Genomic DNA, 22,867 nt, shown 5'->3' with positions numbered 1-22,867 from the left:
TAGACAAAGAAACATTTAAAGCATATTTGAACAATGACCTCTAATGACCCCTACATGACTTTTGACCTCAGTAATCCAATGAAGAATTGTGTCTTCCCACGCAAGGGTCAGTTTTATCAAAATCCATAAAAGCATGTAGAAGTAAACAACTTAACCTGAACTTTAATATACATATGGTCATACGGACTTACATAATTTAAAGTGTCCCCCAAAACTTCGTTTAGGCGACACAAAAATAATAGGTTGGCAGCATTTAGGCCTGTAGGCACTAACACTTCCAGCAAGAGGCTACTAGCTCAGGTAGCATCATGCATAAAAACCAGGTACATTCTCAGTGGTTCATGGAAGAATTGTTCTGGGCCATACCAGCCCATACGATGACCTAAATCCCTCAACCTAGCCTAAAGTGCGGCGTGCCATCTGCCAAGGCCTTGTATAACCCAAAACCTTTTTATCAGAAGCCATCAGACTTAGTTGCATTTGCAGACTAAATTTCTGCAATCTTATAATGTTAACATTTTCAATGGCATCTTGTAGTGATGAAGTGCAGTCATTCACGTCATTCTGCCTCAAGTCAAGTGATAAGCTTTTCAATTTAATAATAACTGTGCATTATCACTTGGTCATTCCTTTGCCACTGTTCATTCCCGGTTGTTTGTGTTTCACTCGTGATTTTAATAGGGACAGATTTGACAACACTTACTTCTACTTCTTAAAAAAAGAATTATGGCATGACATAAAAAAAACATGGATGAGCCCTCTGTGACTGGCACAGGGGTTACTGAAGGCATTTGGGTCAGTGCATCATGACCAGATTTTGGGGAATTAATGTTCTCACCCTCTTCTCTCTGTCTGACAGATAGTTGAAGCCGGGAGATGCTTTTATTGCCTGGAATTCATCTTCTACGATCTCTGCAAAGGGCAATATAAGAAGAGAAGGAAGTGGGGATAAATAGGACGAATGGACAACAAATGGAAATGATGATTGTTACACTTGGAAAAGTTTAACAATAAGCAAATAACGACTCTCTCACAATGAAAGACTTAAAAACCTTGACAAATGAAGTTTATAAAATTTGTCTGAAACTGGAGAGAGAAATTCAACAATTCTAAATTTTAAATTCTGACTTTTTTCTTTTCCTACATTTCCCCCCAAATTTTGTTTTTGAGTTTCTGGTCAAGTGTAAATAGATAAATCCTTTAAAGTCTTTGTTACATTTTAACTGAATGGAGAAAAAAGGAATTTTCAAATGTTTACTCACCACGATCATCTTTCTTGGGTTCTTCTTTAGGTCTGTTAAAAAAGTCACAATAAGTTCACATTTGATAGAATGGATAAATAGCATGTTCTCAAATTTGTCCGTTTGAAACATTGGCTGCAACCATGCTCTGTAAATTTGATTGCCTTAGATGCGGTCAACATTTAGGCATATTTCAGAAAATAATCTCCATACAAAAATTACTGAGAAACATCTAAGTTTTAAGGGAAAAAACACTGATCCCCGAAGACCTATACATGGATTCTACTGCACTGATAGAAAATGGAGAAGTGTTGGATATACTTACTTCCATTGTTCTGATTTCTTTACATGGCTCTTTTTAAAAAGTGCATGGATAGTCAGGCATTTTTGAGCCATGTCCGCAAAAATGAAGGGCATGAGGTATGGTGATGTGGAATGGTACGCAAAACTCAGTTGGTCAATCCTCCAATAATCGTGTAATCGTGTAATAACCGATTCACTTCTTGAAAGTAATGAAGCTTTTCACTTTAAGGAAGACATCACTAGAAAGAATTGAAGGATGCCAAAATCTCTCTTGTGTATGTTTTTGATGACGTCTCATTTGGCAGAAGTAGGTCACATTTTGAAAAACAATAATTGTGAACTATCAACTCACTCAGTCTTCTTGGCGGATATGACTGCACTTCGTTTACTCTTGTCAACAATCTTTTTCTTGCCTTCCTTCCTCTTATCCCGCTTGCTCTTGGCCTCATCATACTCCGATATTTCTGCAAAGAAAGGGGCCATCAAGTCTTGAATCTTAACCCTAAAAGGGCCGGGTTATTTTGAAACTCGGTACATGCGTAGAGCAACTCATCATGAACATACCCAAGCAATTTCATGACTATAGGACAAAGGGTTTTGGAACTATGGCAAATTAATTTATGGACGAATGGTAATTCTGCTCTGTGTACACGACGTATACGGGAAAGTTCTGTTTTCACGGCGCGTAGCGCCAAACATTTTTATGGTCCGATTTTTATGTTTTTGGTATCAAAAGATGCGCAAGGCTCGAGGCTAAAAAGTCATAACAGCTCCGGTCGAGGAAAAAAACAATTTCAAGGCTATCGCGGAAAAAGTTGAGGGGCCCCCCCCCCCCCCGGCCCTTTTAGGGTTAAGAGCTATTTTACATTTCACATGGTTACATGATTGCCCATGGGCATAGCAATTAGAAAGTGCACATTTCATAGCAATTAGAAAGTGCACATTTCAATAGTACGCAAACATACCGTAAGGTAGGAGTGATAAACTGCTAGGCTTAGAAACTGGAATGATTTCTCCTATGTATCCTGTGTTAAATCTGCATTGTGACCGATCAATGCATTGGCGATTATGAAATTATGGAGCTTGTCTATGACATCGCCATTTAAAGTTTCCATTATTTTATTCCAGGCAGTTGAACGACAGTGCGTAGACCTTGTTACATTCGTTTACAAATTGGATGTTGAGGTCACGTGATGCCAACTTTCAGCAAACTGTTCCCTTCTGCACTGCATGGGTATCTCTTGAAATGTGATTGGTGTCACAGTGGTGACATAATGTGGGCAAAATAACATGCAAAAGATGCTCAAATGTTTGGGTTCAATGGGTTGCACATTGGTATGATGTCACAGGTAACATGGTCTCTGCTCTCTCTGTTACTGCACTACTGTGTAAATCGACCTTAACCCTAACTCCCCAGGCCATTTTGCTAGGATGTAGCCTCAATCCTGCAAAATCCTCCAATTGGCCTCAAGGAAAAATAGCATATAGCCTCAATCCTGAAAATTCCTCCATTATTTCTTGAATATGGTCTGTGGATGGGTGACCACTGCCTGAATCCTGCAAAATCCTGCGGCAGTGACTGTCAATATGTGAGGCTTGGCCATTGACATCCTGGAGCAGAATGGAGGATTTCAAGCATAATCCAGGCCTATATTTATGCATGGCTGAGCAAAAACAACACAAGGTCTGGCCCAAGACCTTGACAAAGTGCATCCTTCAAAATCAGTAACACACTTTTGCCATGTAACCTCAATCCTCCAAATTCCTCCACTTTGGCAAAGAGGATTTTGAAGGATTCAGGGCGGTTAGGGTTAATGCCTTCTTAGTTTTGCCATAAAGGCTCTTGTATCCTCCAAAATTCCGCAGGAACCCAATGACGACATTACCTTTGTACTATAAAAAACACTATCCCCAAAAATAAGACACAAACCTGGGGAAAATCTTTTGCAGTATATCAACAAGTTTCTGCTCTCACAAAGGTTTAGTGTCATTACACTATTTTCATTTTCCTAACTTATGCAAGAGTTTGACCCAAAATAAGTTAAGGCCGGTTCATGCTTCATGCAAATTGCAATGCGAATTTGACGCCATGAAGCATTTGCTGCGAAATTCGGCGTAGTTGAAATGTGTTCAACTTTTGTGAATATGCAGTTTTTGTGAAAACTTGCCCTGACGTCACAAATTTGCTTTCAAGTTCCCTTTTGCGCCAAATATGAACCGGCCAACATTGTCAACATTGTGTATCTAGATATGATTTACATTCATATCACACAGAGTTTAGATCATTAGCAATTTCTTTTGCTAAACAAAAACTTGAGGCATACAATCTCTTTATAGTCTTCTTCCAATAGGCTCACCTTCTATTTTCGTGATGCCATTTCTTCTGTACTTGATCAGCTCTTTTATTCTTGCCCTGATCTCTTTCTCCTCTGGAATGAAAAAATAAATACATACAATTTCAATACCAATATCCACATTATTGAGGGCAATTCATCAAAGACAATGTGAAGATGAGCACATTTTTGGAGTGATGATGAATGTGGTGATGAAATTATCCTCCTGGGCATCTTGAATGAACTTCCCTTGGCTTTTTGTTTCACTTTCCCAGGCTGTACGAAACAGGTGCTTTAGAGTTAAGGAGGATACCAGGTTCCTGGGGTTATCTTTCACTTTTTATTACCCAAAACCCTCTTTGCAGTTCCTGAAAGAGCAAAACAAGATTTGTGTAGTTCCAGACCATTTCCGACAATCAGATTATGGTTGATCCCAGGATCCTTTCAGGGCCAATGATATCAATGGCTAGCGGGAGGTCTTTATTCCTTCATCTTGGACTTACTCTGTAGGTTCTCAAAGAACTCTTCCTGTTCTTTGCCTGTCTGGAATTGGGCCAAAGCTTTCATCTTCTCCTTCAGCTCTGTCTCTTCCTTGCTTGGTTTCTTCTTAGGTACTGCTGCAGAAGTAATGAATTAAAGAAATTTGAATAATAAACAAAAACTTGGCAAACTGAACTCATCCCAAATCCCTCACAAATGTTGTAGATCTTTTAAAGGATGCAAAACACATATCAGTAAACTTGAGTACCGGTCATATTCAGTACAACTACGTTCTCAGCCAATGGAATGCAACAAAAAATGGTCCTCTACCTAGTTTTTCATTGTGCAATCACACTGGATGTGCCCCAGTCACATTAAGTATGCTGCAGGCTCTTGCTCATTCAACTGAAGATCGGTCACACACGTCCTGCATGTACCCCAGACAAACCTTAACCCGGTTTGTTCTCATACCTGGAAATAGCTTTGCAACCAAATTGTACCAGGCCAGATGCCTATCAAACACCAAGGCTTTGGAACAGAAAGGCAATGCCTTGTATTGATGTAGATTGTAGGCTGGCCTCAGGTTGACCTGTATAAACTCCCACGTGGAGTATTTAGGAGAAGAACCAACCAAGAACCAAGAAAACTAGCCACGTGCTATGCACTGTGCAAGAACGAACGTTCATTCTTCGCCAACTGATTTGCATTATTGTAGCTGCGTTAGGTTGTTGTTCGCAGTTCGTACAATGCAAAGCGTGCGGCTAATGTTTATGTTTTGAGCGGCCAGATACCATCACAGATACTATCAACGAATGTCTGGTGTCTGGACCCAGGCTAGTTCCATCGTGGCACAAGCAAATCGCAGGTCGACCTGAGACCAGCCATAGGTCCTTCTGTTCTTTAACTTCACAGTCCATCAAGGATAAAGCTGCAAAGACTTTATTATTAATTTTTATATTCTTACAAAACAAAATCTCAGGCAGTAAAGTTCCAGGTTGGAACCAAAACTACTATAGGCCAACCCTTGGCAACACTAAGGTCATTTCTTCAGTTGATGTACGTTTTGTCTTCCCTGTCCTTAGTTTCAACGGCCATGGCTCGAATATTTTGTTTGGAATTTCCAATCCCAATAAATCTCAGGCAGCTAAGTTCCAGGAACTGGCTCAGCCTTTAAGAGTTAATACCTGGTGTTGCTGTAGATTTTTGGTCCTTCTGATCTTTAGTTTTACTGGCCGTTGAGGACAACGCTGCCGTGATGATGCCAAAATCTCGGGATATCTTCTTCCGTCTCTGTCGCTCCTTGAGCCGACTTGTGTACACATCAACATGAATAAGTTTTAAAGCTGTAAAAACAACACACATAATATGGTGAAAATAACTATATTAACAAGAACTTAATTCAGTTCTTTCAAATTGTATGTGTACACAGAATGTGTATTTGCCTTTAAAAATGATTTATTTGGAAATGTAACATATTAAACATTAAGAATGCCATACTTACTGATATCTAGGTCATCATCTTCATTCGTTACTGCTAAATTGCTAACTAGAGTTTCTGCTTCATTGTCATGCTCCTGAAAAGAAATGAAGGAATAAAAAAGGTCGGCATTTTAAAACAAGAATGACATTTGTCACAAAGAGCATCCAATGTCATTAAAGAATATCAAAGGACGGTGTTAAAATAATGTCAAAACAGCTGATTTCTACAGAACCCAACAACAAAGTATGAAGTCTGCTGATTCCAAAAGAATCCTTCAACAGCAAAATGTGAAGACTATTGAATCCAACAGAATCAAACAGCAGAGTTTGAAGTCTGCTGATTCCAACAGAATCAAACAGCTAAGTTTGAAGCTGCTGATTGCAACAAAATCCGACAACAGCAAATTGTGAAGTCTGCTGATTCCATCTGAATCCACCAACAGCAAAGTATGAAGACTACTGAATCAAACAGAATCCACTAAAAACAAGGTATGAAGTCTGCCGATTCCAACTGAATCCACCAACAGCAAAGTATGAAGACTACTGAATCCAACAGAATCCATCAACAGCAAATTGTAAAGTCTGCTGATTCCAACAGAATCCACCAACAGCATGAAGACTACTGAATCCAACAGAATCCATCAACAGCAAAGTACGAAGACTACTGAATCCAACAGAATCCATGAACGGCAAATTGTGAAGTCTGCTGATTCCAACAGAATCCACCAACAGCAAAGTGGGAAGACTATTGAATCCACAGAATCAAACAAGAAAGTCTGACGTCTGCTGATTCCTCATTCCAACGGAATCCACCAACAGCAATGTGTGAAGCCTGTTCGTTTCAACAAAACCTACCTGCTTTTGGATTTCCTTAAGATTTTTGGTTGTTAAGCTTAAACTAAATTCAGATTAGGTGAAGCTCCATTCCCTAGTCCCTACAATACAATACAATGCTTGACATAAAACCTCTTTAGTGACTGGATGATGTACAAGTTTACTCACCCTTTCGAAGTCATCTCTGAGAGGCATATAACCCAACTCCTGCTGGTCAGCTAATGACATTTCTACTGGTGTAAATGTGGCTCTAAGACTAGGTGAGAGAGGACCTATTGAGAGAAAAGAAAAAAAATTCTTCTGTTTTTAAAGAGATAATGGATCTAGGGGACTCTCTCATATTAGCATAAACCCACTGGTTTGCTAAAGCAGAACAATTCACTACATAAACACAACAAAATATATTAACATATGAAAATTAGTAGTGACACTACACTTCTCAGATGTTCTGGAAAAACTATACAATATGCCAGTATCCTACCTAACACACTGTTAGGAAGACTTTACATTCGAGATGATTTTAAAACCTCTAATACTTATTGCAAAACTGGAAAACCTTGTCTTTCAGTTTGTGACAGCATAACGCATACTTTTTCTGCGCAGATTTTCACTTACAAGTGTTAACATAAGTATCTTTTGAACATTACGTTTGGCATCATTACAAGAATCCGCTGCTGTATTAATTTCTAAGAAAATCCAGGTTAACCTTGCCTAGTTGAGCTGGAGCCAAAAGTCTTAATTTAAGTTATTGTTTTTACTCAGTGACTCGGGGAGTCGGGGAGTCAGTCAGTCAGTCAGTCAGTGACTATAAAGTCATTTAAATGACGATAGGCTGGCCCCTCGGATCCATCAAACACATGACAGTTTTTGTTCAATCTGGAAAGTGGAAAATCTGCACTCTCTATACAGGGTGTCCCCATAAAAGTTGTGCAAGCAGATATATCCTTTAATTTCTTATACCTATTTAACATGAGAATTTCATCTTGATGGAGCATATTAATTATACTTGTGTGTATAATCAGTGAAAATGCCATGGAAATCCGTTCATGCAAACCAGAGATCTAACAGATTGTTAAAGGCTGTGGGATTTTTAGCCATTCCAATGGGATTTACACAGTTAGTGATCAGTGCATCAGATTGTCATGGAACTTTTCACTGTGATGTAAATAAAGTTAACTGTGTAAATCCCATCCCATTGGAATGGTTCAAAAACCCATAGCCTTTTATAATCCGTCAGATTTCTGGTTTGCATGAATGGATTTCAATGGCATTTTTACTGTATATACACAAGAGTATAATTAATATGCTCCATCAAGATGAAATACGCATGTTAAGTAGTTTTGAGAAATTAAAGATATCTGCGTGCACAACTTATTTTGGGACACCCAGTATAATGCTTCATGCTCCGATCAAGTTTCCAAGATTTCTCCAGCTGTCTTTTACCCACTAAAAATGTACCCAATGGATGGATATCAGGTTCTCTGAAGACAAGGGAACAGCAAAACAGACCAATAAGTCCTTACCATCTTCTGGCCCCGTGTGGTCTTGAACTTTGAAGGAAGGCTTTTCTGGAACAGCAGCTGTAAAAAGATTTAAAAATAAACCTATAGTAAAGTTCATGTCAAAAATCTGAAACTATACCTCAAATAGACAAAGAATATCAGTTGTGGGTTGGACAAAACTAAAACGGGTTCTGATCAAGTCAAAATGATTAATTTTTTATCCGGAAACACATTGTTGCTCAGTAGTTACTTGATCTCTCTAAGTCGCTACCAGAGTGTGACATCGCCTCCTCCCCAGGTCAGGCTTACTTCCTCGACAGCAGTTCACACGCATCCCATATGGACAAATTTCACGTACGTTTAACACACAATATCACAGACAACAATTTTACATCCTATTTTTATAGATCTTTTTCACAAATTAGTACCTGAAACGGGTCAAGTGTTTTGCATAAGATTGTCACCACACCAGTTAAAACCACAGTTGTGCTTTTGTTTGCTTTCCAGAACAGATTCAAGCCAATTACAAACTTGGGTTTACAATTGCCACAGCAAAACACTCTGTTCACGTTGCAGTGCACGTGAACCAGTAACCATGGTAGCACTGAGATAGCCTCAGAGTGACATCACGACTTCGGCAATGAATAACATTACAAACCTAAGTCAACGGTTGTAATCGAAATAAATACATGGTTAACTCCAACTCCATCAGTTTGGGCTTGGAACTTTCCTGAGTCCTCCAACATTGACCACTGTGAAGGAACCTAGAGGTAATTCTTTGTGCTTCAACTTCTAAGGAGCCTCAAGCCTGAGCAAAGTGACTGGGCTGTTACTTCTTAAATCCTACAAAATCCTCCAACACCTCCAGCTGGGTTTTGTAGGATCTACATGTAGGAGGGTTAACCCTAACCTCCTTATTCCTCCAAAATCAACCAGGCATTTTTGGAGGATTTTGTATGCCTGTTAAGTGCCCACTGATTCTGGAGGATGCGTTGTCAAGGTCTTAAGCTGTACCATGAGTTGTCAGCAGGGATGTTGTCAACACCATCACAAGTCCAGTCACAAGTAAATCACAAGTCCTTTCACAAGTCCAGTCACTTGTGATTTACTTGTGACTGGACTTGTGATGGACTTGACAACAACCCTGGTTGTCAATGCTTTCCCATGCATACATTTAGGCCTAGATTATACTGTATATCATCCACACTACTTTTGAGTATCATTGGCACTGCCTCAACGTATTAGCAGTGATTGTTGGAGAATTTTGCTGGACTGAGGCAGTGATCACCCCTCTACTGAACACATGCAAAAGAGAATGGATAATTTTAGAGGAGTGAGGCTGTACATGGAGGGAATTGAAGGATTTTGAAGGATTAAAGTTGCATACCAGCAAAAAGGCCTGTGAGGTTAGGGTTAAGGTTATCGAGTAAATTGATTGGGATGTTACGCCCAACTATGGCATGGTCCCAACTATAGTTGGGCAATACCAACTACAGCTAGGATCATCCTAACTATAGGTGGGTCATGCCATCGGGTTGGGACAAAATGTGTGACATATGACCATATTATGAAAAGTATGAATGCCTTGCTTGTAGTTGCTCTACACAATATTGGTTGATGGGTGTTCCACTACTGCAGAAAGTTTTAAATCATTTTAATGTATTTTGCCAAAAATATGAGCACAAATGTCATTCAGACGTAACATTGACACTGTGTCAATGTTACGTCCAAATATTTTATTTGTACCAATTTTTTTAAATTTCTGTAAAACTTTACACACTAAGAAAAGCTTTTGTTATGGCAGTCACGTATCAAATGGAGCAGAAATGATAGCTTGGTTGTGGACGTAACATGGACACCGTGTCAACCCCAAATGTCACACTTCCATTGAGTGATTTGGACACCGTTACGTCCACATTAAGGTATCTTTCTGTTATATTTGAACCCTGACTATACCAAAACAAAAGTTTTTCTTGGTGCATTAGGTGTCCTGTTATACAAGTTGTATATATGCAATGTCAGTTTGGGTAATATTTTACATATGTGTAAAAAACGGCAAAAAAATGACACGGTGCCAATGTTACGTCCAAATAATACATTTTTGCTCATATTTTTTTCAAAGTACATTCAAATGATTTCAAACTTTCTGAAGTATTGAAACACCCTAAGACAAATATTATGTTGAGCAATTGCTTAGAATGCAAAGATACTTTTAATAATATGACCAAATTTATGGATGTAACATGCACTGTGTCCCAACCCGGTGGAATGATCCAGTTAGGAATGGGACTGTCCAAACAATAATTGGGACTGTCCTGACTTTAGTTAGGACCATTGCCATAGTTGGAAATACAACAGAGATGCTGCTCACCTTTGCCCAGGTTACCGTGTATATAATTGCTGTCATAATGCTCCCTGGCTTCCGTTGGGGATTTGGAACCTATGTGACTTGCAACATCCGCCCTAGGTAAAAGATAATGGAGATCAAGTCAATATGGAATGTATTCTGAAATAAGAGCTTTCAAAAACCTTGGCTTAGTGTCGGCTCTGTACGTAAACAAGAGAGGGCGCTTTTTGACTTCTTTCCAGAGCCCTGTGGATGGGACACACCGCATGTGCTACTGGTTCACAACCGTGTAGCGCGAAGTACGCACGGCTAATTTAATTCTGAATGTGCACAATGCCCTAGCATCTTCAGGGAGTAAGGTGCAGGTGTCATTGGCAATGCGTTCAAATGTCTCTCCCAGTGGTCTCCCCCAACTCTGCCTTTCTTACCATTGGTGGTGCACCTGTGCAAGGAGACCGTGAGGCTTGGGCTTTATTCCTGGGTTTAGAATCATTACAAAGCCTTTAACATCCAAATATTTGATGCTGCTGGGGCAGAACAAAGACCGATGTTCTGTCAGAGTCCTCCGATTCAGGTGCCTTGAATATCCTCCAGCCAAAGCCATTGGGGCAATTCCAGTGTTATGAAAGGAAGTGTAATGTTTGTGACAGGGACAATTAACCATGATATCTAATTAATGATTTAGAGAAATGAACCAAAACGCCTAGTCTGTAATCTCCTTGACCATAGATGTATAAGATTTGAAAAATAAATTTTCAGGTTTATTCACTGAGCTCTTAAAAGATCTGTAACGGACATTACATAACGCTGGAATTGACCATAAACAACACAAAGGTTTACGGAAACCCTCATGAGAAGCTACATTATGCAGCGGAATGTGTGCTGTCTGCTTGTTGCTGAGCATGGCCTGTCAGTCAAGCTTCCAAATGCTAGTTCCATCCACCCTCATAAAATGACATGTGACAAATGACGTTTGCAGTACCTGCAGCCGATTTCACAAAACTTTACGCAATGGCATAAGGCCAAATAAAAAAAAAACATGTTTAGCGTCCAGCCTTTTTGAAAAAAAGGAAGGAGGCCCTTCTCCCCCCCCCCCTCCAAGAAAATGACTGGCTGGGCTGTTTTTCAAGATGGCCATCAGCTTTTTTTTTTTAAATGGCCGCCACTTGAACTCAGGAAATGACATATCAGCTTTATATGGGCTAGATGCAACAGACAAAGAGGCCAAAATGATGTCACTGTTTAAAATTTATCATTTTTTCGGTTTTTTTTTCAAAAAAGAAAAGAAAAAAAGAAGGCAGCCTCCAAAAGGAAGCGGGCTGGGACGCTAAACATGTTTTATGGTTTTATTTGGCATAACTCCCCTTGCACCACAATTTATTGGGTAAGTTGTGCAACACTTCACGCTGCACAACATTTCAGTTATGACACATTTCGCAAAAGTTTCAGTGTGTAAATTCGCAACAAATTATGGCGTAACTTGCACAATCATTTAGGTGGCGTAAGTTGTGGCGTAGCAACTGAAAATGAACTATTTTACTAGCAAATCGTTATCGTCGCGGAGCCTGTCATTGCACAACTTATCAAGGTTGATACAAGACACTCACAGCTTTGTGTTTGAAGTAAATAATTGCTATTTTACTCGTAACCCAATTTTTAGAGTTGCCGCATGATTCCGAAGAAACTTGGGCAAACTATTTTTAAACTGGTGGGCGAAGGTAATTTAATGACTGTTTCGTGACTGAACAAAATCACACAAACAGCCGTCGTAAATGCTGTTATTATCCTCGTCCAAGTTGTTTTGATTATTTAAAACATTGTGCAGCTTCGCCAAGTTTCTTGAAAGCGATCATACGTTTATTGTGCAGCTGTGCAACAAATTTGTTGTGTAAGTCCTAGGCATGGTGTAAGTTACGCACTGTTTTGTGACTTCGGCTGCTGATGCGATGAATTTTAGTTGTACATGTGAGGTCACCAACTTATTTCATGAGCAAAAACGATTTTCACCTCCACTCCATAAAACTACAACAAATAATTTTTTTCTTCTTCGGATTTGCATGCAGGTTGATTGTATTCAGTTCGGGGCCACTTTTCACTTACCAATTTCCAAAGCCGAATGTTTCTATTGCATCTAGTAATAAATACTCCTCGCTCATACTCCATTCTTTGTCACCACAGGCTAGAAGTGCATTGTCCTAATATATCAAAAAAGAAACATTGGATGGTAGTTACCGTAACTGGAATATCAGACTCTCATTATGCACAGCTTACTTTGGTTCAATGGGCAGTAAATGCTTTCACAGTCTACTGGCAAGCAAGTGTCAAACTTAACCCTAACTGCCCTGGCCCTCTTGGCTAGGAACCATCCGCAATCCTGCAAGATCCTCCAATGGCCACCATGTAAAAATTGAACTCAGCCTCAATCCTAAAAAAATCACGTGTTATTTCTTGTAATTGTTCAGTGGAGGAGTGACCACTGCCCCAGTCCTTCACAATCCTCCAACAATCACGGTTAATGGGTTGAAGCAGTGCTGATGACATTCAGAAGCAGTGCGGATGATATTGAGCATAATGCTGGTCTCAATTATGCACGGCTGAACATAAATGTTGGGAACAGCCTACGAACTCGACACAATGCATTCTCCAAAACCGCCTGGAGGATTTTGGAGGATTGAGGAGGGTTAGGGTTAAGCTCATGAAGTAAAATGTGGAAGGCTTTGCAAATGCACATTTATACATAAAATGCATGTACATGTACACGTATCCAATAGCTGTTCCCCACGTGCTGTAGGCCTATCTCTTTGGAATTCCTTGCCTGGAATTATCTTTGGAATTATCTCTCCTGTTTCAAGAGGAATGTTAATTCCTTCCTTCAGTTTTCCTGAGTACCTACTCTTCTTAAATCTCTTGTAGCCCTGCACCTTGAGTGGCTTTTAGCCTTGTTCAGGGCGAATATGCATCAAAACGAAATCTCTTTTGATATGTAAAAACATGGCTCTGAGGAAGACCAGTGGGTTAACCCTTGGAATGTTGCAATCCATACGCTATGAGCTTTACCCAATCCCGAGTTCAGCATTTTAATTAGAGCATTCTGATTGAAACTCAGGAGTATCCAGAGTGCAGAAAAAATGCAAAACAAAGTCAGTCCAACTGCTAATCAAACTAAAAACATCCAAATCCATGTTAAAAATGAGGTTGTAAGTATTTCACCAGCCAAGTTGGAGGTTTCAATTCAAATATCAAAATGGATTTTTGTCAATTCTTTTCACCACAGACAGAAGCAAAGTGAGCATCACACTAAACTGGCACACATTCTTTAAATGCATGGAAAAAGATTTGGTACTACATTTACACGTAGATGCTTTTTTGACATACATGTACTTTACTTACAAAGTGCAGTATAAATGAAAGATTGGTAAAGTTGTTCATTGGCCATTTTTTTCCCACTGCGGTAAAACACGCTGTGGGCTTGAGCTGCTTATATGTATGTTGGTTGGTGGGTGGGTTGGTTGGTGGGTTGATGGGTGGGTTGGTGGGTTGGTTGGTGGACACTTTACTCGGCCATATATTGTATTCATACAACTCAAATATTACAGCTTTGCATTTGAAGACCAGTTTTGCAAACACTGTTGCGCATGCGTCTAATTTGCATACTTTTTGCATATTAGATCACGCCCCATTCCTTTTTGTTTTCAGTACTCGCGAGGTACCGGTACGGCCCGGGTGGGGGGACGGTGCTGTATAGCTGTCTTCACATGTTATACCCTCGCTGCAACCCAGCTGCCGTGGGTTGTACCACTTGGTACTTGTTTTGTTTTGTATTGCATGTTTTTACTAGCTTCAGTTTTTGGGCTCTCAATAAACAGCATGAGGAGTCTCACAGTTTTAGACTAGTGTTTTGACACAGGTTCTTCTGACTTTGCCCTTAGTCTCTTCTCAATACCACCTTTTTACCTCTTACAAGGGATAACTTTCACAGTGCACCCAAAACCCTGCACAGTGTACCAACAACATGAGAGACCCCATCTTATATTTTCTCATACATTCCCAAATTAAAATCTGTAACAATTAAAATATTCAACAACAAAAAATAATCCTAACCTTCCCAAATCCTGCAAAATCCTCTTTGCAAAATGGAGGATTTTGCAGGATTGAGGCTATGTGGCAAAAATGTGAAACTGATTTCGGAGGATGCACTGTGTCTTAGGCCGGACCTTGTGTTGTTAATGCTCAGTTGCGCATAAATTTGGGCCTATATTATACTTGAAATCCTCCGCACTGCTCCAGGATGTCACTGGCTCTGCCTCAACAGATTGACACTGATTGCCGAAAGATTTGGTAGGATTGAGACAGTGGTCACCCTTCCAAAGCCCACATTCCAGAAATAACGGAGGATTTTGGAGGATTGAGGCTGTATGCTATTTTTACATGGAGTCAGTTGGAGGATATTGCAGGATTGAGGTTACGTCCTAGCACAAATGCCTAGGGAGTAAAGGTTAAAATGAACAAAATTGGTCACTTAAAAGCCTTGTCTGCTCAATCAACCAAAAAGCTTTTACACTGTATATCTGATTAAATCTTATGAGATTCCACAGGGGTATGAGTAAGAAGATGCCCCAAAACGTTACTTCAAGTTTCCAGCATCCTTTGCATGGACGGTTTACTTCAGTGTTGTAGTCGAGACCGGATAGTCCGAGACCGAGACCAAGACCGAGACCTGAATTTGCGAGACCGAGACCGAGACCGAGACCAGCCCCTTCAAGGCGGACCGAGACCGAGACCGAAATGGTCCGAGACCGAGACCGAGACCGCGGATAATAAATAACAATAATCTAAATAAACATCAAGACACTAATTACAGCTGAACAGTCTGTCCTTGAGATGTTGATGTTCATGGGGATGTGAAGGAAGTGATTGAAAGTTAGGAATCACTTGTACCTGCTTAAGTGTGTCATGCGAGTGCTCTTCGTGTTTGCTTCATGCCATAAATTACAGCATGGCAACAGAATTTGTTATTGTCCCAATCATTAAAAAAATTGGAAGCAACCTAATTTAAAGAAGGGGAAAACCTTATTTGATGAACTCCATATATTTTTGCCACTTAAATTTTTTTTTTTTTTTTACAAATATTGTTTAACTACTATAAAGTGTAAATCTGATGAAGAAACTTTAACTTAGGAGTACGACAATTTGTACTAGTTTTTGCAAAACTTGAACATGTTGAAACTTGACATAAGTAAAAAAATTAAAGGTGGATGTTTCATCTGTTATAGGAACTCGGACCCTAAACTCCACAGCCACCCCTTGGTTTCAGCAATGACCACTAACGGATATTTAAATGCAACTTTAATTTTACATTGGACCTCCTTGTAAACCTGATTCGAAAAAAATTTGGAGCAAGAAAATATTGATTTATTTCAGTCATGGAATATAGATTTGTACAAAAAAAATTGAGAGATGGTGGCCGGATATGGATTGATCTGCCCCCCCCCCCCACACATCCCTCTTTGTGATTCTCCTTCCAACCCTGCATGTTTGTGTGTCCCCTACATGTTTGTTTCTTGTTTATCTGTCATTTACCTCTGAAGAAGGCCTGGCTAAGGCTGAAATGTAATGCCACTTTATTTTTGTTTAATGTCAATAACGTTACATATACTATAGAAGATTGATGAACCATATTTGCCTGATCTATCTTCTGTTATTCAGCCCGCCGTCATCATCGTCATTAGCCTATTTGAGAATATGGCCGACACAATAGAGATGTACTTTTGGGATTCATGGCTCAGTGCGCACGCCTCTCTGTGTTTTGTACCGTGCCAGCGTATCGCCTGCATCGGCTACTTTGCCGGGCGATTTACTTGAATATTTTAGTGATTAACAAGTACGACATATTGCCAATATATTAATAGTTTATTGTGATGGCCGTAAACAGCATATAGCGATTAATGGAACACAATTCTTCCCGACTCATGCAAATGCAATCGACATTTAGGAAGGAGACGAGGCAGGCAATTAGACTCTATTTTTGTGTGACTATGGCAGTAGCTCAATTTGTGTTTATCACAGATGAAAAGATGAATACATGGCGAGTCAAAAAGAAAGTGACAGTATGAAAAAAAATAAAATGGCACGCTCCATTTTGTAAAAAAATACAATTGGGATAAAGAACATGTTATTGAGTAGTAACTGTGAACATTTCACGTAATTTGCATACTCTATTCCCAAGTCGTGTCTATTTTAATAAAGAGATCACAAAATTCAGCTGTCCACCACTAATACCAATTTAACGGTCTACAAATTGATGAATATCCATTAATAAATATAATGAAAAAAAAACCTTTTCCCGCCTCCACGAATAAAGGAAAAATTGAAAAGGAAAATAGAAAAAAATCACCAATATTTCTAGGGAAAAAGTGTTGAATTGTTCCCAATATTCAAAATACAAAATCTGACCGTAAAAATAATGTTTCAGTCTTGATTCATAAGATTTAAATCTCAGTTGTATTTGGAATCAATGAGGATGGCTATAAAGTGCTTGTTTCAACAGATCGTCCCACAATAAAAACGAGAAATAAGAAGAGGAGCAATGGTTATTGGACTATGCCACACTCACTAGAAAGTGAAGAGAGACATGTCCATTAGCATCACACTGCAGTCACATTTGCCCTAAACTGATTCTTTACTTAACCCTATGGGCTGGGGGCGGAATCCGCCCCCTCACTTTTTGGCTGGTCTCGACTCGAGACCAGCCAAAATATCGAGACCAAAGAGGACCGAGACCGAGACCAAGACCGAGACCACAGCTCCCAAGACCAAGACCAAGACCGAGACCGGCAAAAAGTGGTCTCAAGACCGAGACCGAGACCGGTCTCGAGACCTACAACACTGGTTTACTTACAATAATTTGATAGTCATGGGTTCTTTGATGGGATCCTAGCTCAGCACCAGCTGAAAAACACTGCAATAAAACAACAACAATACATATATATTAACAACAGTAAACAACATCACAAAGCTGTACTAAATTCACCAATGCTGTTAACAACTTCTGGATTGAATTGGTTGGTTTTGGGTTGAGATTAAATTGCAATTGGGACTGTTTAAATCCTTCGCATGGAATACCACCATTGATATGCAGTTAATACTGGATATGTTACACCCCAACTATATCATTGGCCCCAACTAAGACAGTATTCAAATATAACTTGGTTTGAGGGTGGACAGTCAATATTAGCTCCCCTTGGTATTGGAAGTTGACAAACTAGTTCCCTCGACGAAACTAGTTCCCTCGACGAAACTAGTTTGTCAACTTCCAATACCAAGGGGAGCTAATATTGACTATTCACCTAAACCAAGTTATATTTGTTTTACTAAACCTCATACGTATTCAGTTGCTGAATTTTCCTGTTGCAGTATGCACTGCACGGGCATAAATATTCAGAGAAACTTGTACAGCTCACCAGAAGTATATTACCGTAATTTTCGGAATATAAGCCGCGCGGAGTATAAGCCGCAGCACGCAAAAATCTGCAAATTAAGATTTGAAGTCGGCATATAAGCCGCACCGGCGTATACATAAGCTGCACCGTCTACCGACCTACCGGTAGTGGTTTCAATTTTGTAAGGCCTCCAAATTCTAGTCAAAATGCTCTGAACCAGTTACATTTACACTACTATACAGAAGCTATAAAAAGGGCCATAAAAGTTATATCAAATCATTTACAATCGATACTCTTACAAACAAACATGGAAATTGATGATGAGAAATAAACACCGGGAATTGCTGCCGGTTGCCCCATCTGGTCCCCGGCCTTAAAAGTCAGTGCATGGCCCGGCAGCCTGCGCCGCGCCGGTGAATGACAACATTTTCCCGCAGCACTGAGCTAAGAGAGTATGCAACCCACCGTGTTTCGTCCGACTGGAGCGCTACAAATCTGGATTTGTGGCAACAGATGCCGATTGGTTTAGTCCTAAGAATAAACAGGTCCGTTTTTACCTCAAAACTTATCAAATTTTTGTGATTACTAACGAGTAGTAGAAACTTCAAGTTTCGATCGTAACTTTCTTCGGAAATAGTCAAAACGATGCTGACATTTTTACGGACGAATCCATTAATTTCGAAAGGGGTAATTTAGCCCCTGTTTTTGAGTTTTACATCATTTCTTGAATATATTGCAAGAAAAAAAATTATATTGTGACGTTGAATAACTGATTATAGAATAAGGAAATGTTTTGAACACCATTAAAAGTATTAGTCGTCTTTTTTTCTTGTTTTAAGCAGCGGAAATATTGGTAATTATTGTTACCAAGAAAGTACACCCCTTTATTACCACAAATGGTGTGGTCCGCTAGCGCATATGGGGAAAGGAAAGCATGTTGCACTAGTATCACGTACAGCTGGTCGCGAGCATTGAAGACTGGTTTCACCGTACTTTTTACCGCTCGGTACCTTTACGTGGGACGTGGTTTCGGTTTGTTAATGACTTTCTTAATTGATAATTCATTTCAGCAACAGATCTTTTCTTATACCAGTACATTAAATACACATTTGAATTCATTTTTATTCTTCAAGGCTCGGCGTATAAGCCGCCCTGCGTATAAGCCGCAGTAAACATTTTCATGGGCAAAATCAACGTATAAGCCGTGGCTTATATTCCAAAAATTATGGTATTACTCAACCTCAGAAAACTTCAGTTGGTATGTATTTACAGTAGCTCCTCAGAGTCTACACTGCATTGTGAAAAACTTTTTTAGTAGAGGGGACATCTTTATTGTCCACAATATTCTCAAGTTCGGGGAAACGCTAATTAGCATTTAAGTGTGACGCTATACCGCCATCTTTCCATGTGTAACTAGTTAGGGCGATGTTCGCCCTGCGCACTACACCCATGCGACAGTTCCATGATTGCTGCATAAAGCGCATGTGTAGTAGACTGTCACACGGGTAACCTGTGCGACAGTCTACTACGCATGCATATTTACCCTGTGCGTGAATACTCACGCGTGCTTGGTAAACAGCAAAAATAGCATCTGACACGTGATGGTGAATGGACCAGTGAGAATTCGGCTCTCAATCATGAGTATGTATGAGGTATACCCATCCAGTTGGAATGATGATTTGTTCTGCCATAACAGCACATTATAGTTACGAGACACATCTGGGTCATTCTACAAATTTGGGGTCCACTTTTTTTTCCTGTCCCTGTTACATCTGACATCTATGATTGTATAATTCTGATGCACTCCTTAATGCAGTCATCCTCCAAGAGTGATTATGAATAGCAAACTACCTACCCAACAAATAAACAATCATTTGAAGTCATTCTTAACCCTAACCGCCCTGAATCCTCCAAAATCCTTTTTGCAAATTGGAGGAATTTGCAGGATTGAGGATACATGGCAAAAGTGCGGTACTGATTTCGGAGTATGCACTGTGTCAAGGTCTTGGGCCAGACCTTGTGTTGTTTATGGTCAGCCGTGCATAAATTTAGTCCTTGATTTTACTTGAAATCCTCCGCACTGCTCCAAGATGTCACTGCCTCTGCCTCAACCTATTGACAGTCATAGCCGGAGGATTTTGCAGGATTCAGGCAGTGGTCACCCCTCCATGGACCATATTCAAGAAATAACGGAGGAATTTGCAGGATTGAGGCTATATGCTATTTTTCCATGAGGCCAATTGGAGGATTTTGCAGGATTGAGGCTACATCCTAGCAAAAAGGCCTAGGGAGTTAGGGTTAATGATACTTGAATGGCAAATTACAAAGTACCAAGGTAACAGGGACAGGGAAAATGTCACACTTTGTACCCCAAATTTATAGAATGACCCATCTAGATTGTTTGCACTGCAACAACCTTGTAGATGGTTCAATGGGGCTACGCATGAGTAGGCTTCTTGTGCATTCACTGTTAATGAATTAACAAATTATTTATCAAATTGGTGACCAATAACAATGCCCAATGTAACTTGTCCTATCTGTAAGTGTAAGAATAGAAAATAAATGCTGTTTATAATCTGTGATCGAAAGAGTAAGCTTAGTCTAAAATTTGGGGTCCGTCAATACTGTGTATGAGAGTCCCAAAATGTAAGGTATTGGAAACATGCAATGCAAGAAAATAGACTGGCACCTGAAACAACCAGTCTAACAACCCTTCAGTACTGCATCAATCAACTCAGACTGGGACCTGGAGCGCTCTGAAACGTGCAAAACTAAATCAGGCCAACTTTACTTACTCTTTAGCCAGCAAATTTCTCCAAAAATTCCATTGGGCAAGGAAAAGGTCCTCAGTATTTCACTAACCAAGTTTGCAGACTCAATTCAATTTTTATAGGAGACTTTTCTTCAATATTTTACACATGAGAGGGAAGTCAAGTGATTTCAAAATGAGGCTAAAGACTAGACTGGTACATGTCCAACAATGGTCAAACTATTTGAAAAGACTGACCTCTTCATTCAGTGTCATTTAGTCTGGTGGCTGACTATGGAGAAATGTGTAGTAAATAGACACTAGGTCCCGGTTCATGCTACTAGTTTCTTTTGGCGCAGTTGATTGATTGTCTGTCTGTCCATAGGCTGGGGAACAAAAGCTTATGCTTCACCCCGGACCTAGATGCTGCCATTTAGTTAATGCTCACTATTGTAAATATATGTACATGAATTGCCAATTTGAATATACAACATTATGTATCGTTCTTTATGCAGCATCAAAATAAATGTATGTATCAGTACTGAAGCGGTGTTGGACTGGATGTTTCAGGTGCCAGTCTATTTTTCTTGTTTTGCATGTTTTCAATACCTGAAGTTTTGGGACTCTCATACACAGTATTGAGAGTCCCAAATGTTCAGACTACAATCAACTGTGCCAAAATAACATGCACCCTGTTTGGACATGTACCAGTCTAGTCTTTGGCCTCAAATTGATATCACTTGACTTCCCTCTCAGGTGCAAAATATTGAAGAAAAGTCTCCTTTAAAATTTAATTGAGTCTGCAAACTTGGTTGGTGAAATACTGAGGACCTTGTCTTTGCCTCATGAAAATTTGAAGAATTTTGTTAGCCAAAGAGTGAGTAAAGTTGGCCTGATTTCATTTTGCATGTTTTTCAACTCTCAAAGTCCCAGTCTTGAGTAGGCTAAGCTTAGCATGCTGATTGGCTAAGCTCACCTACATCAAAAAAGGAGGCGTGGCCAAGTAAAGTAATGGTATAAAATAGAATAGCCACACGCAAGTGTAAAATGCAAGTCCCAATGCAACAGAATTTAGTGCTAGCTGCCTGGCGACGCCTCCTTTTTAACACCTGAAGCTCAGGCAGCTTGCAAACTGTAGCAAAAGTTTGATTTTTTTTTTCATATTGAATGCATTCGTTTTGAGAAGTGTTTACGAAGGGTACTGAAAGAGAAAAGCAAGAAAGTCTTTAAGATTCAGATAGAACACCAAGTGAAATGACGTTCAGTAGAAAAAGAACAAGCCCTTCTTTTCTTGAAAGAGACAAATATTTTTCTCACAACAAAAACTACAAGTGCCGGATGATCAGAAAACAATGTGATGAGATTCTTTCCATGCAAATAAATTAAGGAGTATGTGTTGATACACTCAAAAGTTCACAAGTGGATACAAGAAAATACCCATGATACATAAATAATAGGAAGATGCAACGAAGTTCCAGGTAATTTGGTAGAAAAATGGAATCACAGGAATTCTTCCCAAAGTACTACAACTGCAAAAGCGATTAAAAAAATGCACATGTACAAAAATTCACAAAAAGTAGCACTGCATGTTCTAGTATGATGGTGTTTTACAATGCAAACAGACGCTGTGGGGCCATAGCACAGTGTATGCACCATACATTAATGCAGGCAGGAAATAGTGCTTCAATGCACAAACACACTGCCTGCACACAGTCCCCATAGTCTGTATTGTGCGTACGCTATACCATTACCTGTAAACAAAGGTCGAAGTCCGTGCACTCGCAACATCGCACGCTGAACGCCTTTAGCTCGTCCTGGCAGTAGTTGCAGTAGAACCGCGTAGGCGTTTCTGAAACAAAAAAGAACATCGAGAGGGATGCATAAGGCTAGGGCACGTAAATACCCCAGAAATATCCAAGGAATGTCTAAGAAAGAGGAGGCAACTTACCGGCCATCTTCTGCTTCCTCACTCGGAATCGCCCCATGACCGCTGCACTAATGACGTCAGATGACCTTGGCCTGGGGCTATGCAACGTAACGTCTGGTTATACTGACGGTTACCAGCGTAGTATCCCATCTGATTGTACATAAAATATTTGCTGGCACTGGTGATCTGAAACCGAGAACTCTTTCACATATATTTATAGCATTAATAGCTGG

At 39.8% G+C, this 22,867-nt stretch overlaps 1 protein-coding gene across 3 annotated transcripts in view; it reads right to left on the bottom strand.

The window, feature by feature from the left end:
- Positions 1 to 22,833, bottom strand: part of LOC119720502 (transcriptional adapter 2-beta-like) — a 30,096-nt gene extending 7,263 nt beyond the window's left edge. Inside the window, exons 1-14 of one of the 3 annotated variants that reach the window (XM_038190189.1) lie at positions 22,656 to 22,833; positions 22,459 to 22,556; positions 17,418 to 17,477; positions 12,620 to 12,714; positions 10,544 to 10,635; positions 8,194 to 8,250; positions 6,839 to 6,942; positions 5,859 to 5,931; positions 5,542 to 5,700; positions 4,381 to 4,494; positions 3,902 to 3,973; positions 1,897 to 2,008; positions 1,263 to 1,294; positions 839 to 912 (exon numbers count right to left, since the gene is read on the bottom strand). In XM_038190189.1, coding sequence (XP_038046117.1) covers positions 839 to 912; positions 1,263 to 1,294; positions 1,897 to 2,008; positions 3,902 to 3,973; positions 4,381 to 4,494; positions 5,542 to 5,700; positions 5,859 to 5,931; positions 6,839 to 6,942; positions 8,194 to 8,250; positions 10,544 to 10,635; positions 12,620 to 12,714; positions 17,418 to 17,477; positions 22,459 to 22,556; positions 22,656 to 22,692 — 1,179 coding nt within the window. In that variant the 5' untranslated portion in view covers positions 22,693 to 22,833. Of the gene's footprint in view, positions 1 to 838; positions 913 to 1,262; positions 1,295 to 1,896; positions 2,009 to 3,901; positions 3,974 to 4,380; positions 4,495 to 5,541; positions 5,701 to 5,858; positions 5,932 to 6,838; positions 6,943 to 8,193; positions 8,251 to 10,543; positions 10,636 to 12,619; positions 12,715 to 17,417; positions 17,478 to 22,318; positions 22,392 to 22,458; positions 22,557 to 22,655 lie in introns of those variants that run through there. The other 2 variants (XM_038190198.1, XM_038190207.1) reach the window with 2 other exon arrangements.
- Between the last annotated feature and the right edge of the window lie 34 nt (positions 22,834 to 22,867).

This window comes from Patiria miniata, unplaced genomic scaffold (genome assembly GCF_015706575.1).
Source record: "Patiria miniata isolate m_02_andy unplaced genomic scaffold, ASM1570657v1 HiC_scaffold_13, whole genome shotgun sequence".
In the NCBI taxonomy this organism is placed as follows: domain Eukaryota; kingdom Metazoa; phylum Echinodermata; class Asteroidea; order Valvatida; family Asterinidae; genus Patiria; species Patiria miniata.
This window is presented reverse-complemented; position numbering and strand designations above follow the sequence as displayed.